At 45.3% G+C, this 15,757-nt stretch overlaps 1 protein-coding gene across 19 annotated transcripts in view; it reads left to right on the top strand.

Moving 5' to 3' along the window:
• GRAMD1B (GRAM domain containing 1B) overlaps positions 1–15,757 on the top strand; it is a gene marked incomplete at its 5' end in the record, with an annotated part of 105,792 nt that overhangs the window by 64,417 nt on the left and 25,618 nt on the right. For 18 of the 19 annotated variants that reach the window (XR_014269889.1, XR_014269890.1, XR_014269891.1 and 15 more), the window contains 2 exons: positions 818–1,028; positions 8,406–8,426. Coding sequence is in view for 3 of the 19 variants with exons in the window: in XM_082493725.1 (XP_082349851.1) it covers positions 818–1,028; positions 8,406–8,426 (232 nt within the window). Of the gene's footprint in view, positions 1–817; positions 1,029–8,405; positions 8,427–14,338; positions 15,112–15,757 lie in introns of those variants that run through there. The other variant, XR_014269903.1, reaches the window with a different exon arrangement.

Genomic DNA, 15,757 nt, shown 5'->3' with positions numbered 1-15,757 from the left:
AAATCTGAGTTTTCCTGTTCTGTAACTGGCTTTGTGATTTAGGTGTTAGGGCATTTGCTGAAGATATGGGATGAGAAGTTCCATTCTCCCAAATGTTTCATAATTTCTGTAAAACTCTGAAAGGTGAAAGGTCTTGCTTTTCCCCATTATGAAAGGGAAACTTTTTTTTTTTTAAATTGTGAAAGCTTATATGTTAAACCAGCTCTAACTGGTGTGGGGAAAGATGATTTGATACAGGAAATCATGACTGCATCGTCTGTTGTTATGATTCCCCTCCCAGTGCCCTGTCATTTTTGATGATCTTTAATGGGGTGTTTCCTAAGTGATATACGATCCATTTTTGTGCATCCTGTCGAAAATAGTTACACTTGCTGAAATAAAATAAAGGAGGGACAGAGTGGGACTGTATCGAGAACACACTGACATTTCCCTCATCCTCAAGTGCAAGTGTTCTAAGCTCAGATCATCATTTTAAACTCTCAGAGCTGACAGGAGAGAATGAGTTTATCCTCCTAGGCATTCATCTGTGGTCAGAAGAATTGAAGAGTGGGTGGAGAAAGACACTGGCAGGCCACTGTAGTTCCTTCTGCCACTGTTAAATGACAACTGTCTGCAGCCTAATTTTACTGGGGACATAAGTCTTAAGTGTGGCATTGGGTGCACTGCTTCTGGAAGCCTTCTTTGTCTGCTGTGCTAGTGGAGAAATCTGCGGGTTATGCTCCACCTCAAGGCATTGGTGCAGTTGGTTTCTCTTTGAGTTGAAGATTATTAATCCTGCTCTTTCTTTCTTTCTTTCTTTTTTTCTTTCTTTCTGCAGTACTGCCAGTAACTCAAACCGCAGCACGCCTGCCTGCTCCCCGATCCTGCGCAAACGCTCCCGGTCCCCAACACCACAGGACTCCCAAGGAGACACCATGGTGGAAAAAGGCTCGGACCACTCATCAGACAAATCCCCTTCGACGCCGGAGCAGGGTGTACAGCGTAGCTGTTCCTCTCAGTCAGGCCGCAGTGGGGCCAAGAATTCCAAGGTGAGGAGTGAGCAAATGACTTTGTCAAGATGCGCACATGTCCCTAGTTCTAAACTCTCTAATGCGGTACACTGGCTTTGTCCTGTGCCTATTTTCTCTGGCTAACTTTCCTCCTCCTTCACCCATCATACTTGTGAAAATTCTCCTAACTGGGAGCCATTTGCCTAGGTCAGACTTCAGCACAACTCTATCATCCTTTCAGCAACCTCAGTCCATGAATTGCTGATGGCTTGTACTGCAGTTCTATAATGGCTTATGCAGGCTAACCTTTTTGCACTCAGGGCCCTGTTTTCTTGGGAGGCTCTGTGGTTTTGAGAAAGACCTTGAAAATCGGCTGTTGCAATTACTTTTTATCATCTGGATCATGAAGGGTCATGGAACGAATACAGGTTCCTCTGTGCAGACTGCCTGTGAAGGGGCCATGCATTTCTCCAGTCCTGTCTAAGCCCTGTGTTGAGATGAGGTTCAAGTTGGACAGAATCAGTTTGCCAATCCTTTGCATATTGCCTCCTGTTGGTGCAGTATTATGGTTGTCTTGGCCAGGTTAGATGATATTTTCCTTAGAAAGGTTTTGTGTCTTCTGACCATAGAAACAGCCTTGTCTTTGCTGTACTGAGGAAGAGCGTTTCAGGTTTGGGGACTCTTGATTTTCTATGAGCAGTGGGACCTCGTGTAACACACACAGGGGCCTTGGGAGCCAAACGTAACCTTTGATTATAGCACTACTGTCAGTGGCATGTTATGAGACGGTTAGCTGTCAGGAGCACTTGTGTTTTTCCAGATTTTTGAAAAGAAATATTTCAGCCTGAATAACTTCGTGGTGTTACAGGCATAGCTCTGATGGCTTGTGTGAAATGAGTTGTTCGATCTTTGCCCAGTTTATTTGCTGGATTATGTCACACACACAAGAACTCTTCGTCCACTCCCCTTTGGTCACTGTCAGTAGAGGAAACAGGATTCACTGGCCCACATTCACTGGGCTGAACCGACCTCTCGACACTAAGGGGGGTGTATGTGAGTTCAAAACAGCGGGCGAAGGGTTTTTGCAAGATGAATCATGAGAGACCTGTCAGTTCTGAGGTTGCCCTTGAGGTCAGATTTGCTTCCTGTGCACACAGTAATCTAAAAGCACTGCCCCAGGGTGGCAGGACCGAGTGGCGCCCTCAGCCAGCAGTCTGTTCCCGGAATAAAGCCATGCAGATGGGAGGCAGGCAGGACGAGGGGCATGCTATGTTTATAACCACACTGGGGGGTGCTTTGTCAGGGAAATGGCGTCCTTGCTAAGGGGGAATTACAGAGATGAGTTGCATTGCCCTGGATCATAAAGGGGTGTGATGTAGGGCCATGGGAGCATGATTTTTTACCGACATGGTGACTACGAAAGCTTGACTTTAATTTGTGGTGCTTTTCACAAGGAAGGGGGGGATATAATGCTTTCTGTTGGGTTTGTGGGTTTTCCTTCTCTTGATTTGCGAGGTAATTTTTCTTCTTCCCTTAATTTCTCTCTTTTCATTCCTGCATGCTTTCTCTCCGATTAAGTCACACAAGCGCCTCTCCAAAGTAAGCCTTCTTTTTTCTCTCCTGTCCCCCACTGTAGAATTGTCTCATCACTCAGAAACCTTCCCTGTGGTACTGAGCGGTGACCCCAGTAAGGCATTCTCCTGGTGTGGCTGCGAGAATGTCAGCAAGAGCTCAGCCCGGTGCCTGTAGCTGAGAAGCTGGTTTCACTTATATCACTGGGATCTCATTAATATTTGCTCACATGGTGTGAGAACTGGCCTGTTCATCATACTCCTTCAATTACTTCCAACTAATTTTAGCCTTTGTTGTAAGGTTTGCTTTACCTCTCCCTTGAAGTGAGCTGCTGTCTTTGCCAGGGAGAAATCTACTGGCTTTGGTAGGCTGAACATTCTGCACATTGCCATAATCCCTTCTCTTTCCTCTCTTCTTAATTTATGCTTTTCAGAAACAAGAGTTGATCTCCATAACTTCTTGCCTGCTTTTTATGATGAATAGTAGTTTTGTGGCCAGTGATCTCAGCTTACTGCCCTTGCGTGCTTTCCTGTGTGATGTAAATATTAAAGATCAGTGATTTGAAATGAACCCAGCTTAAACCTGTTAGAACAGACCTGTCCCAAATGAATTGTGAGAATTCATGGGCTCGCTCTGAAAGGAAATAAGTAGAAGATCCCTCTGTGGATGCTTGGATTGGAGATAAGGTCATTTGAGATTTGATCTCCCATCTCTATGCTTTCCTCAGAAGAGTATAAAAATCAAAAACGGAGATGGGATGCTTATTGGACAGAGTGCTAGGCTGTTGGCATTTCCCCATGTATACAAGTAAAGATAAAACCAGAATGGCTTGGATGGCTTCATAATCCATGAAATCAGTGCCGTGGCCTTTCCCCAGTTGATGCCTTAGATTTCATTCTAGAGAAGTTCTCAGAGAGCAGTGAAGTCTACATTGCTGGTTTACTGTTTTTCCTTGGTCATAATGTCTCTTGTGATCAGCCTGACCTTGCATGATTGCTGGTGTCTGCTGGAAGCTTCTTTATGTCTTTTTTAGACAGATTGTCTTTTACTTGGTAATTGTAGCTTGGATAACTACAAAGGAGGACTGTGGGACTAATGTCTCAAGTGAGGTGTGAAAGAAGTTCTATGGAAAATGCGGGTCTGGAGTAGCAGACTCCTGAAAGGATTGCTGGTGAGTAGAGGTGTCTGGGTCAGGACAGGTCATGGCTAGGCTATGGTAGGCTGGAGGCGCTTTGCCTAAGCTATGGAGAGGTTTGTTAGGAGAGGGACTGGTGGGAAAAACATTGGTAGAGTGTGATATAGGCGTAAAATGTATGCATAGTGGTACTGTGATGCACTTGCAGCCAGCCCCTTGTTTTTCCGAGAGAAAAAAAAAACAAACTTGAAGACAATAGAGAAACAAGTGGTAAGTGGATCTCAGATGAATTCCAGTGTGAGGAAGCCAGTGTGCAGAGGGGAAGGGGATCCCAGGCACAACCTCCACCAGCCTGCGTCAGAGCCTCCTGCCGTGCTCACCCACAGACTGTGCACAGGGTGAGCCGAAAGCAGTGTGAAGGCTGAATCTCTTTTCTGTGCTCCGCAAGGTGGCTTTCTCTGGTACAAGTGAGGAATCTCGGGTGTCATAAGCCCCCTGATTCTCCCCACACAGATGATGATGGTATCTGTTCAAGACAAGGAGAGGTTAGGAACAAAGAACTTAAGGACAAAGATTTTAAAATCTCTTTTCTCAGCCTCTTCTCTCCCCACCCATCTTCTGCGACAAGAATGGTCTGATTTTCCAACCTGTCTCGCTAATGAAATGGAACAGCTTGAGCCCATGAGTTTGATGCTGTGTTTATACAATTGCTGACAGATCTGCTTGAAGTCCCTTGCCCTCTTTTGTCTGTTGTGTTAATTGTCGTGCTGCAGTGTTGCCATCGGAGGGAGCGCTTCACCAGGAGTTTTTAAGCACTGGATTACATCTGTAGGAAATCTTTTCTGGAGCTTGCTTTTCCATGCCGTCCACCAGTGTGGCATGGATCAAACCACCTATAGGGCTCCATCAGCCTTAGGCTTTTACTGGCAAACACTGCTGCTTCTGAAACAGCTTTCTGAACTCAGCAAAAACCCCCTTTTCACTAGCGGCCAACAATGAAATACATATTTTTAACTCTTTTGTTTTTGCCCGAGGATAAAAGTGATTTCCTTTCCATTGCAAATCCTTCAGATTCTTCTTACCGTCTATAGCTAATAATGAATGCTGAAGATAAATATCAGGCTAGGGGAAAACATGAATTTTGATGTAGGCCCTGGAGATTGTAGAACAGTTTAGGTCTGAAGGGATCTCAGAAGGTCTCTGGTCCAAGCCCCTGCTCAAAGCAGAGCTGATGGGGTTAGATCAGGGTGGTCTAAAGTCTTGGCCGGGCACGTTTTGCAAACCTCCAAGACTGGAGATCCCACAGAGTCATCGGGCCCCTGCTCCAGTGCTTAACCACTCTTGCTGCGAACAGGCTTTTTTATCCAAATAGAATTTCCCCTACTGCAGCTTATGACTGTTGCACCTTGTCCTTTCAGTGTGCAGTTATGAGAAGAGTTTGGCTGTGTCTTCTCATTTACCCCTCCCACTGGGTGGTATAATCCCCCTTTAGGTAGTAGGTCATGAAATTCTGATTGTTTTGGACCGGGGTAAGGGATTTGGGAATAAATGTCATCAGTTCCTTTGAGTTATTTGGCTATGGGCATTTAGAAGCCAGGTGAACGGCATAGATTTTGGAAGTACATAGGTCAGGAGAAAGGGCTCTGGAATCTGTTCCAAGCTCTGCCCTCACCCTGGTTCCGTACCTCTGTTTCCCCAGTTGTAAAATGGACTTAGGGGTACCTCTAGAGCTCTGTGGCAAGTCATTCGCTTGGCAAAAGGTTTCCGTTCCCCTGGAAGCAGCAGTACGTAGGAGTGAGTTGTGATCCTGCTCCTAGTAATGCTACAAGGTGGAAACTTCTGTTGGCATCAAGTTAGCAGGCTGAACTTCGTATGTGTGATCCACTGCTTCCTATCTGCGCTGTAAAGCTGTAAATTTCCATAGCAGTATATGCAAATATGAGATCATTAACCCACGAAGATTTAGAGGCAACACTGTATTGCTTAAAGGCTCAGAGAAAATACCCCCTTTTTTGCCTTCCTCAAGTTCTCGTAAGTTCTTCCTGGTTACAGCCACCATGTAACTATGAACTCTGGTATCTGCTCCTATAGCATCGTCTGCAAATCAGTGCCATCTTTTCCATTTCTGTGTGCAACTCCATTCCTCTGTTACTTATTTATTTTCTCTTTTCAGTTCTAATACTTATGGTTTCTTTTTCCAGTATGACAGACTTAACCTGCTCAAAGTAAGAATATGTTTTTCCTTTTTCTTTCCTTTTCCCCTCCATTATACCGTCTCTTGATTTTCATAGTTCTCATCCCCTTATATTCTGACTCTCAGTGAGTTAAAAACAAAGGTAAATAAAACTGAAGATAGATTTAAGGACTCAGATAGTCTCTGTTCTCTGTGGACTCCTGTAGTCTGTTCTACCTGCAAAACAGGGGTCAGAGGGAAGGAATCTCCTAATGTTTAGAACGCTTGGTGGAGGCAAAAGATGAGGCTTGGATGTCAGTAGAATTGTGTGGAAGAACTTAAGAAGGAGGAGCTGCAGAGCTGCTTTACAGAGGAGCTGCGGTTTGGGGAAATTCAAATGCGAGGGGCAAAAAGAGTGCTGCAATTAATGCAGCAGAGGGGAATGAAATCCTGTTGCAGTGTGTTGACACCACAACATGCACACCCTGATTTAGAAGGCACAGTGACAGCAGTGTCTCTGTTTTCTCTATGCCAATTATAGTTCGATTATGAATTTTTTTTCCCCAGGAATTTCTGAGTTATGCCGTTTGCTCATTAAGGCAGACAGATGGCAAAACAAATCTGCAGGAAAATCACCCCATCTTAGACCCTGTGCTCCTGGGGACAAGGTGGTGTGTACATGGATTAAGATTTTTTTTTTTTTATATAGGCTGAATTGCATAAGGCCTTTTTCCGTGTCCTACTTGCAGAGAAGGATGACTTCAGTCAGACCCTTTAGGAATGGAGGGTATGGCCAAGTATGGAAAAGTGTAGGAAGTAAGAAGCAATTCGTCTGGTTAGTTGATGCGCCATACTGTGTATTCAGTTCTTTAGTTCATATCTGTTCCCTGGGATTTGGAGGAAGGCCTTAGGGGTGTTGCTCTTTTTAACATCAAACTTTTGTATTTTGGCCTGTGGCATATACTGTGTTACTGTGGGGTTTTTCATTGGAGTCCAGCGCAGCAAAACTGGCAGGAATGCCCAAGGTTGCAAGGGAATCCGAGATCCAGATGCCAATAAGGCATCACTCCTGTACTGGAGTGACATACAGGGAGCATAGGAAACTGAAAGCAGGGAGGTCTAGAAGAACAGTATAAGCAGCCCCATGTCTTCATAAAAATCTCTGGTCCAATCTGAACTCATTAACACTTTGCGCTTACTTTCCTGTGGTGAACATCCTATACGTCATTGGTCGTGTTGTGGGCTATCCCAGTGCAGCTGGTTTCTGTGAATATGAACTTAACTCTCTGAGTGGAACTTCCACAGGCTCTGTTGCAAGTCAGAGAACAGTATGTTTTCCTTCATATTCCAGACTGGGTACAAAGCTGTAAAAAATACTCCCAGTCCAAGGTCAGAAGCAAGATGACTTCAAAGAAAGAAGTATGGTGAAATACTGCTTCTGTCCTTGTCTATTAGACTCAGCTCCCCCGAGTGTATTGTAGACGTGCCATTGCTGGTTGGGAGAGGGGGGACAGGCACAGCTGTGTGGCTGCTGACACACAACGTTCCTGGCATTATGGGCTGTAGCTGACCACTGTTAGTGGTGAAAGGCTACACTGCCCCCAAGCTTCATTGCTCTGAGGTAAATCCACCCTAAAATGGGGGATGCCTATTCTTTCTGTCAGTTCTGCTCAGTGTCCTGACACTGGAAAGCCAGCCTGACTGGTGTGGGATTGTGAAGCTTATTTCTTCCTCTCTCTGTGCACCTCCAGCTGTAAATTGCCAAGTGTGACTTTCCAAGCTGAGCTAGCTTTTTCATACGCTCCAGTGTGACATGTGGCTTGTCCTCTCAAACCATCTGAAATGCCATGATAAGGACAAAAAAATCACATGTGCAGATGATGCAAAACACTGCGCGCTGAAATGCTGGGGAAAAAAAAATAAAAAAATCCCAGCCTTTTCTTTTTCTTGCTTAGCTTTTCTAGTGATTTTCTTCAGCAGTGTTCCTGGCTCTGTATGCATCTCCCTTTTAAAATTTAAAATACTCTTGAAAGTTTTGCCTGATGGCTTTTGTGAGTAGAATTGTGTCCCTGCCTCCTCCTAGGTCTTTGAGGGCTTATTTGCACTGAGTCCGTTCAACACAATGTGATTTTTGCAGCCTAGTCAGCAGCCGTGGAAGAATGAAGCCTCTAAAAGAAATGGCTGGCAATGACTCTATTAGCTCCTCTGTTGCTAGTGGGCGCTGCTGTTCCGCAAAAATGATTACAGCATGCGCGCGTGAGTTTGTGTGTGTGTGTGTGTGCGTGCATGTGGACATGCACACATTAGCCTGGATTGTTTCCTATTATGGACTTGTGCTTCTGGATTTGTTCATTGTTCCTGTAACTGGAAATAACTGTGTTAGACCACACTGTGAAATCCATTGAAATCTTCTGTTTAATCCTTTCACTTCTCTAATTATACAAACCAGATTGGACCTGGTTTCTTTGTCCATCTTTCTTTTTGATCCTAAGATCTCTGTGCTAACTAATGCTTCTCTTTTATTTTGTCCTTACAGAAAAGCCAGAGTTGGTATAATGTAAGTACTCCAGTTTCTCTTGTCCCTGGGTGAATACGGGCTGGGTACCTGGGCGGGGGGCGGGGGGGGGGAAGGTGCAAAGGGGCTTTGCAGTGGCACTGGCACATACATTTCCAAAAAGAGGAGATGGAAACAGCTCAGAACTGGCAAAGGAGGACTGGCATCCTGAGGGAAAGGATGCCAGGGATAGAGACCAAAAGCTTTGTCTTTTCAGTCACTCTTCTGATGATCTCCACATCCTGTACCTTCCGGTTTCCCAGCAGAGTTGGTCTTGATGTGGTGAAAACAGAGCTGCCACCGTGCAAACCCTTTGTATCTCTCAGGGTTGTGTGGGGCGAGAGAGGAATTATTTTCTATTGACCTCACAGAAACACAAACCATCTTTTGCTTGTGCCTTGATCTTATTTTCGTTCTGCAAGCACTAGTGGCAGTGTTTTCAGTGCAAAGCTGGTGGTGTCACCTCTGCACGGTTGAACCCCCAACCCCTCGAGCACTCTAGAGGAGATACCAGCAGTACCTTGATTTTGTAGGCAAATGCAGCACCCATTCCATGTTCAGCAACAGTTCCTACCTTCCTGCAGCCTAGGACATCAGAACCAGTGATTTTGGCTGATACAGTGTGGTCAGATTTGACAGAGGCATGAGAGGTAGACTTATTTACTTGCTGTATATAATTAGCACCAGGATAGTAGCAAGGACAGGAAAGGACGTGATTTCTGAAGCAGAGAGAAAGATAGAGGCAATGGCTTTAAGAATGAAGTATAAACCACAGTGTGCCAAACTGGTGGAGAAGTGGCAGATAACAGAACGTGGAATGAGGTGCTTTAGGCAGATGCACAGGCCCAACCAGGCTGCAGCAAAAATATAACTCTGTGGCCAGGGCTAAAGGTGACTTTTGCTATTACACAAGAGCTGCTTCTGACTGTAGCTGCTGAGATCCATCCTCTGCTGCATGATGCTTTGCTGTGGTCTGCTTTTCTGGGTCTCTTTGTGTTTTCACGTCCTCTCTATCTTATCTTTCTGTTCTCTTGTTTTTCCTCCATATATTTTCAGCATGAGAGACAGTACATCCGGAGAGTAAGCACTGGCTGCATTTTTTGTGGTTCCCTCCCTCCCCCAATTATTTTCCTTTAGAAAACAAACCCCCCGTATGTTCTAGTTAGTAGAGACATTCTGGCCAGATAAAAGCAGCAATGTGGAAATATGGACGGGCCGCAAACTCAGGAAGGCAGTCAATCCTACTTGGCAGTGTTAATCACCATTAAAAATTTGCTAATGCATCTCCTTGATACAGTTTCCCTTCTTTGCTGACTCGTTTCAGGCAGGATTTTTCTGGCATTTGGACCATTCTGATTCTTTTGTTCCTTTTCCCATTGAGAGCAGCTCTAGAAATAAATCGTGGAGGCTACCCCTTCATGAAGCCTTACGATTTCCTGTACTCACTTTCCCTCACTTTCATTTTATGTCAACTTCATTATGCTCAGAGTAAACACCCTCCACATTGTTCTTTGTGTCAGTCCAGCAGCCCCGGGTGCCAGGAACTGTACAAACACAAACCAAAAATATAGTCCTTGCCGCAAAGAGCACACGGTCCTCAAAGATATCCAGAGCATCAGTGGTCAGAATACCGGTTTTCTAAGATGACTTCATTTTTTGCTGCTTTTAACTGGTCTTTTTGTCCTTGTAGCACTGTATCCCTCTTTGCCAGTTGGAACCCTTCCTTTTCCCTCTCCTGGATTCCTTTTTCTCTACTTTTTCCTTAAGATGCTACCAACTTTTCTGACCTTGTGTCTTCTCCTTTTGATCCTACCAGTGCTTTTTGGGATTGACATCACTACCACATTGAGAAGTGGGAGAAAAGGGGTGAACCAAGGTCATGGATTGGTTTGGCAGGGCACTTGTCCTTTCTTGGTCGTGGTGCGCTTTCTCTGCTTTGCTCTCCACAGGACAAATGCAAACTGGTCCTGGTGCACTGTGAGGTTTAGAAAAGATCACCAATTTGAGAATAAATATACTCAACCTTACAGGTTTGCTTTGTGTTCCTGTCCTCATGGTGGAAGAGCAGACCATCACTGGGCTGGCTGAGTTCACTAGCAGCAGAAGGAAAAAGTCCCTGAGGTGTTTCTCATGCCTTTAGTGAGGAACCTCAGACATGGAGACTCTGGTTTAGCAGAACTGTTATTCTTATGGAGCAAAACTTCATAAGTGTGTTGGTCACCTGTGGTTTAGGCCCCACCCGTGTATGCTCAGCTGTCAAGATGCAGTTTGTGTGTGTCTGCTTTGGACTTGTGTGTCTGCATGTTGAAATATTGTTAATTGATTTATTATTTTAAATTTATTTTTTTTTTTAAATAGACCTCAAAACCAAACATTCTCTGTAATTTTGATTACTGAAACAGAGATGCAGCTTACTCTGTAGACCCGATGTGCTTAGAGAGGTGGCAAATCTGTCTTTCACTTCCCGATGATGTGAAGGATGAGGTTGCACTGGCTGTGGGGGTGGCAGGAACTCCACAAATTGGTTGAAGGAATATGTCACCCAACAGACGTCATTAGAATTAGAGACAAACTGCTGCCAAGGGTGAAAGCTGTCGCCTTTGTTCTTCTCAGTCTCTCTGGGCTTTGGGTGCAGGGCCCCATTTCCGAGCATGGAGGAGCTCCCGGTTTTTGTGTCTGGAGGTCACTGTATGGTTGAGGCACTGAGCCTAGCAAATCTGCCATGTTTGGTTTTCTGCCTACTTCTCTCTCAACTGGACTGTTGATCCTTCTAGTGCTCTGACTGTTCCTAAATTAGGCTGTATGTCTCCAATTTCCCACAGCGTTTCTAGCTGCCACTCTATAGCAAGGCTTGCTTCTGTAAATTGCATCCTGTAGTGCCTGTGCTGGTAGATACCAGGCATCAGGAGAATCTGCAGAGCGTACATCCAGAAAAGAGAGTAAGATGGTCTTGAAAAGTTAGAGCAGACACAGTTGACACCAGGGAAGAGGCGAGATTCCTATCTGTCCACGAGGTTTTTGGTTTACTGTTTAGATCCCAAGGTCTGCCCTACTCTGTACTCCTTTCCTTTGTATTTACCTACACACATTCCCTTCACCTGCCTTCTCTTTTGCAACCGTGCTTCATTTTTTTCCTTCTTACAGCTTCTCCCTGTAACTGACCTGAACCACCCCTTCACCTATATGCAGGATAGCCCCAGAGTGGTTAGTGGGGAAAAAAAAATTTACAGTGAAAAGACAGTAATTGTCTCTTACAGGTGTTATTAAATACTATTAGAAACATTTGCTGTCCTAGTAGGTCTGAAAAGATGAACCAAAGCACAGCTGTCTTTGGGAGACCAAAGTCTGCACTGAGGATTGCATGGAGTGGGACAGGAGGCCTGCACCTGCGGTTCTGCAAACAAATGCCGTGCACACAGGGCAGCTTTCAGCCTGGCTTGCAAGAGGTGAACGTCTCAAAAGTCAATTCTGTCAAGTGCAAGTAGGTAGCCATCTAAAGGAGAGATCTCTAGGTTTTCTTTTAAAACTGCGGCAAAAGCCTGTGCACTAGGAGATAGGAGGTAGCTAAGAATCCATGGTAGACTGTGATGCTACAGAGGGCCTTTCTTCGTGGAGGCCTTCGAGCAGTGCTTGCAGCTTCTTAAGAACAATGTCAAGTGATCTCAAGACTGATCGCTATAAGAAATCAGCCTTTCCTGGTATTGGCGTGCTGTCTTTTTTTTTCTTGCAGTACCCTCTTGGAGACCTCGTAGATACCAGAGTGGAGGGGAAAACTCAGTTGTTGGAAGGAGTAAAGTGTTCCCTATAAAGACAAAGAGAGAAATTAAGCATCGTTTTAGGGAAAACATCAGAAACAGTTTTCCAATGGGTGGCAGCCTGAGTCTGACTCAACAACTGCAATCATGTAAATGAGTTTTATTGCAAAAATCCAGGCCCAATGATGAGTTAGCAAGGTGCTAAATGAACAGCCTTTTTTTCTGTAAGTCAGTGCAATTATCTTTTAACTTTCAGTACCATTTTGTCAAACTATTTCTGGAACAATGTCAGTCAGGTATTTTTCATAGGCAATTCCATTCAGATGTTCCATGATTTTTGGTATATGGTTTACCAGGCATGGCACAGTTACTGTGGTGTAGAGGCACTAAATTAGAAGTGAGCTTTTGGTGCAAGCTCATGTGATGGTGAATTCAAATCCGCTTTCCACCCCAAATGGTCGGTGATTACTTTAAAGCTTCTTCCTCTGCTGGTTATTCACGTGTAAAAGGAAGGAAAAAAAAAAAAAGAGGAAAAAAACTCAAGAGACCAGACCGGGTTTGGAAGAAATGCTGTGGAACAGGTGGCCAGTTTCTTTGCTGGCATTAATTGGCACAGCAGTCCTCCATGTCAGTGGGGTCTAAACTCTTCCTCTCAAGCAGGGAAATGTATTCTGTTTATTTCCAGTAGTGTTCCTGTTTTGTCCAGAAGCAATGTAAATCTTCCCTAAAGAGTTAAGAGCAAGTCCATCAGTCATGCAAATTGAATAAGGTTTTCCTTCCCTCTTTTCTCTCTGCTTCTTGCCATCTCTCCTCCTCACCTGTTTTCTGTGCCGTGTGCTGTACAAGACTATACCTTTCTCAGTTCTTGTGTTGTCGTACTTCCCTGTCTTGTCCCATCCCCCAGCAACAGTTACTTTAAATTTCCTGTCAGAGGATTTGTTTGTGTAGTAACAGGGAGATAGTACCATGGGCAGTCACCCTTTTCTCCCCATTTCCCCCACCCAGCCTCTTCTCTCCACCCTTCGTGGTGCCATCCCGTCCAGTCTCTCTCTGTTTGCAGTAGAGTTAATGTTTGCTGTCTCCACCTCCAGGTTTGCTCTTCCGATCACTCCTGCCATTCGTCTCTGCAGGGGGAGGTGGGTGGCTGTGTAGACAGAAGCATCCTGGTGGGTTTTTGGTTTTTTTTTTTTTTTGGAAGTAATCCCATAAGCAGTTTCTAGCAAATAGGGCCATTCAGTAATGCAGGTACCTCGCAGATATCTGTAATCCTAATTCTTTGTTCTTCCTAGGCTACAGAAATTTTGTTTATTGTCCCCGCATCTTGGGGTGGCAGATGGATGTACTGCTTCCTTCTAACAGGGCTAAACAGAGAGACCTGTGTGCTGTCTAGCACCAGCAATGCTTTTATGATGCATCTGAGTAGAGGGCAAGCTCGTCAGTTCTTTCTGTCAGTGAGTGAACTGCAGTCACTGGCCCTGGAATAAAACAGTGGTTTTGCAGAGGCTTGTGTGGTCACTTGGGGTTTGTTTGGTTTTGGTTTTTTGAGATCCGTGTGCCCAATTTGTTAGGAAGAATGAGGATTTTACTTCAGTATACTTGTTTCCCCAGACTCAGCATCATGGATGAGCAGCACTGGTGTCATGGTGTGGATGTTTACCTGTGCATTTCTGCACTTCAGCAGAGAGATGGAGAGGCTGGGGACTCAGGGCAGAGGGATACAGGGATTTCCAGCACTCCAAGCAATCTTCCTGGGATCTGCACGGAGTTTATTTGCTGGAGCCTGAAGGAAGCCCTTGCCCTTCATCTCCAAAGTGACCTGACTAATGAATGAAACCTAGAAATACCTATGCTTTTGGGGCTTAGATATACATACAGGAGTAGTGGACCCCTTAAGATTTCTAACTGTGTGGGTCTCACATGGCTGATTTCTCATAGCTATATGCTTTAGACTGGTGTCTCCTTACTCCCCTTGCGCCTCTCCCAGCACACTCTGTCCAGCAACTTTCCATTACAGGAAACATCTGCTGGGAGGCAGGGCTGAGCGTGGGTTACTGCAGGGCATTGGCCGACAGAATTACCCAGCTACAGTAACTTAAAGCATGTGCGAGTCATTTTGGTATCTTCCCCACCCTCTCCTTCCATAAGAAACATTAACAAAGACTGAAGCTGCCTTTCAGAGCAGAGAGGGACTAGAGAGGAGAGCCTGGGGCAGACATTGAAGGAATAAGAATAACTGCTTTTCTGGTTTCAAAGGTGGGGGGTGGGGGGAGAAGCAGCAGAAATCTGAGCTGTTTACTGTCCTGTTCAGTCCTGGAAACTGCAGCTAGATCTGTGAATTACAGCTGGTCCGGTGGGGTCCTGGCAGTCGGAGCTATTTCAGTTGCTAGCTCTGGCAGTCCTGGGCATCGGGCCTCGATCGGGAGTTGCAGATGCCTTGCACAGACCTGCCTGGGACTGCTCAGGCTGTTGGCGCTTTTGCAGTGCTTCTTTGAGATGCCCACAGCAAGAAGCTGGTAAGACTGGAGCAGAAGAGCACAAAGGTTGCCCGCCAGCACGCTTACCCTAATGAGCCACTTTTTCAAAGTCCCCTGGAGGGCAAATCTTCTCTCAGATCTACAGAGGCTGCTAGGGCAGATGACCTGAATGTGAGCAGGAAAACAGGGGAAGGCATGTAAACTCCTGCCAAGCTGCTGTATCTCTTTCGACTTTGAATCTAAACAAGAAGCGGTGACAGCAGGAACAGGAAAAGCAGAGTTTGAGAACACGGGGAGCTGTGCAAGTGCTGAGGGAACGCTATGGATTCCTTGCTGGAGTGCGGGGCTCTCTGGGATCTTGTGCTGGATCAAGAACTGCCTTGTCTGCTGTGGGAGCTGGAGGGGCTTGTCGACATATCGCAAGAAAATGTCAGCCGTGGATCAGATGAAATTCCAGCTGTGAGTGTCTCTATACTGAACTGTTTGTCACTCTAACAGACGTTCTGGTGCTAAGCAGATTTGTCTGTTGTAGTACAGGTTTTAGACAGGTCAGAACGTCCCTTACTGCGGGGAAGGGAGGGCAGTGCCCCTCCACATGGAAACTGTACTGTTAAGTTGGGTTGCTCTAATGCATTGAACCCAAAGCTCAGAGCTGATTATAATCTCTGTTCCCCCCTCCTTTCCCATCTTGTCTGCTTGTCCCAGTAAATCTTGGGCTTGGGCTCTTGCTGGAGCCCATCTCTGACCAAGATCTTTTCCAGATGTTCAGGCTAGAAGTTTGGTAAGTAAAATTCATATTTCTGTCATCTGCTTGTTAGGAGGTTTTATTCAGAAGTAAGATACTTTCCTTTGGGCCCACAGGACTGGAGCAAATATCTGAAGTGCTGAGTTGATGTTAAAAAATATTGTTTCTAGTTTGTTGAATTGGAGTGAGGAAGAGGGAATGCTTTTGCAGGGCAGGGTGTTGTCCATCTTTCCTTCTTTGATTTGACAGCATTTGACAATTTTGTAAGGCTAATACTAAACAAACTTCATATTCCTCCCACCCCTGTGACCCCACCAACACCCTTCTCAAACAGAAGCTGCCTTCTGTAATCACTCTGAT

This window comes from Vanellus vanellus (assembly GCF_965231255.1).
Source record: "Vanellus vanellus genome assembly, chromosome: 21".
Lineage (NCBI taxonomy): Eukaryota > Metazoa > Chordata > Aves > Charadriiformes > Charadriidae > Vanellus > Vanellus vanellus.
This window is presented reverse-complemented; position numbering and strand designations above follow the sequence as displayed.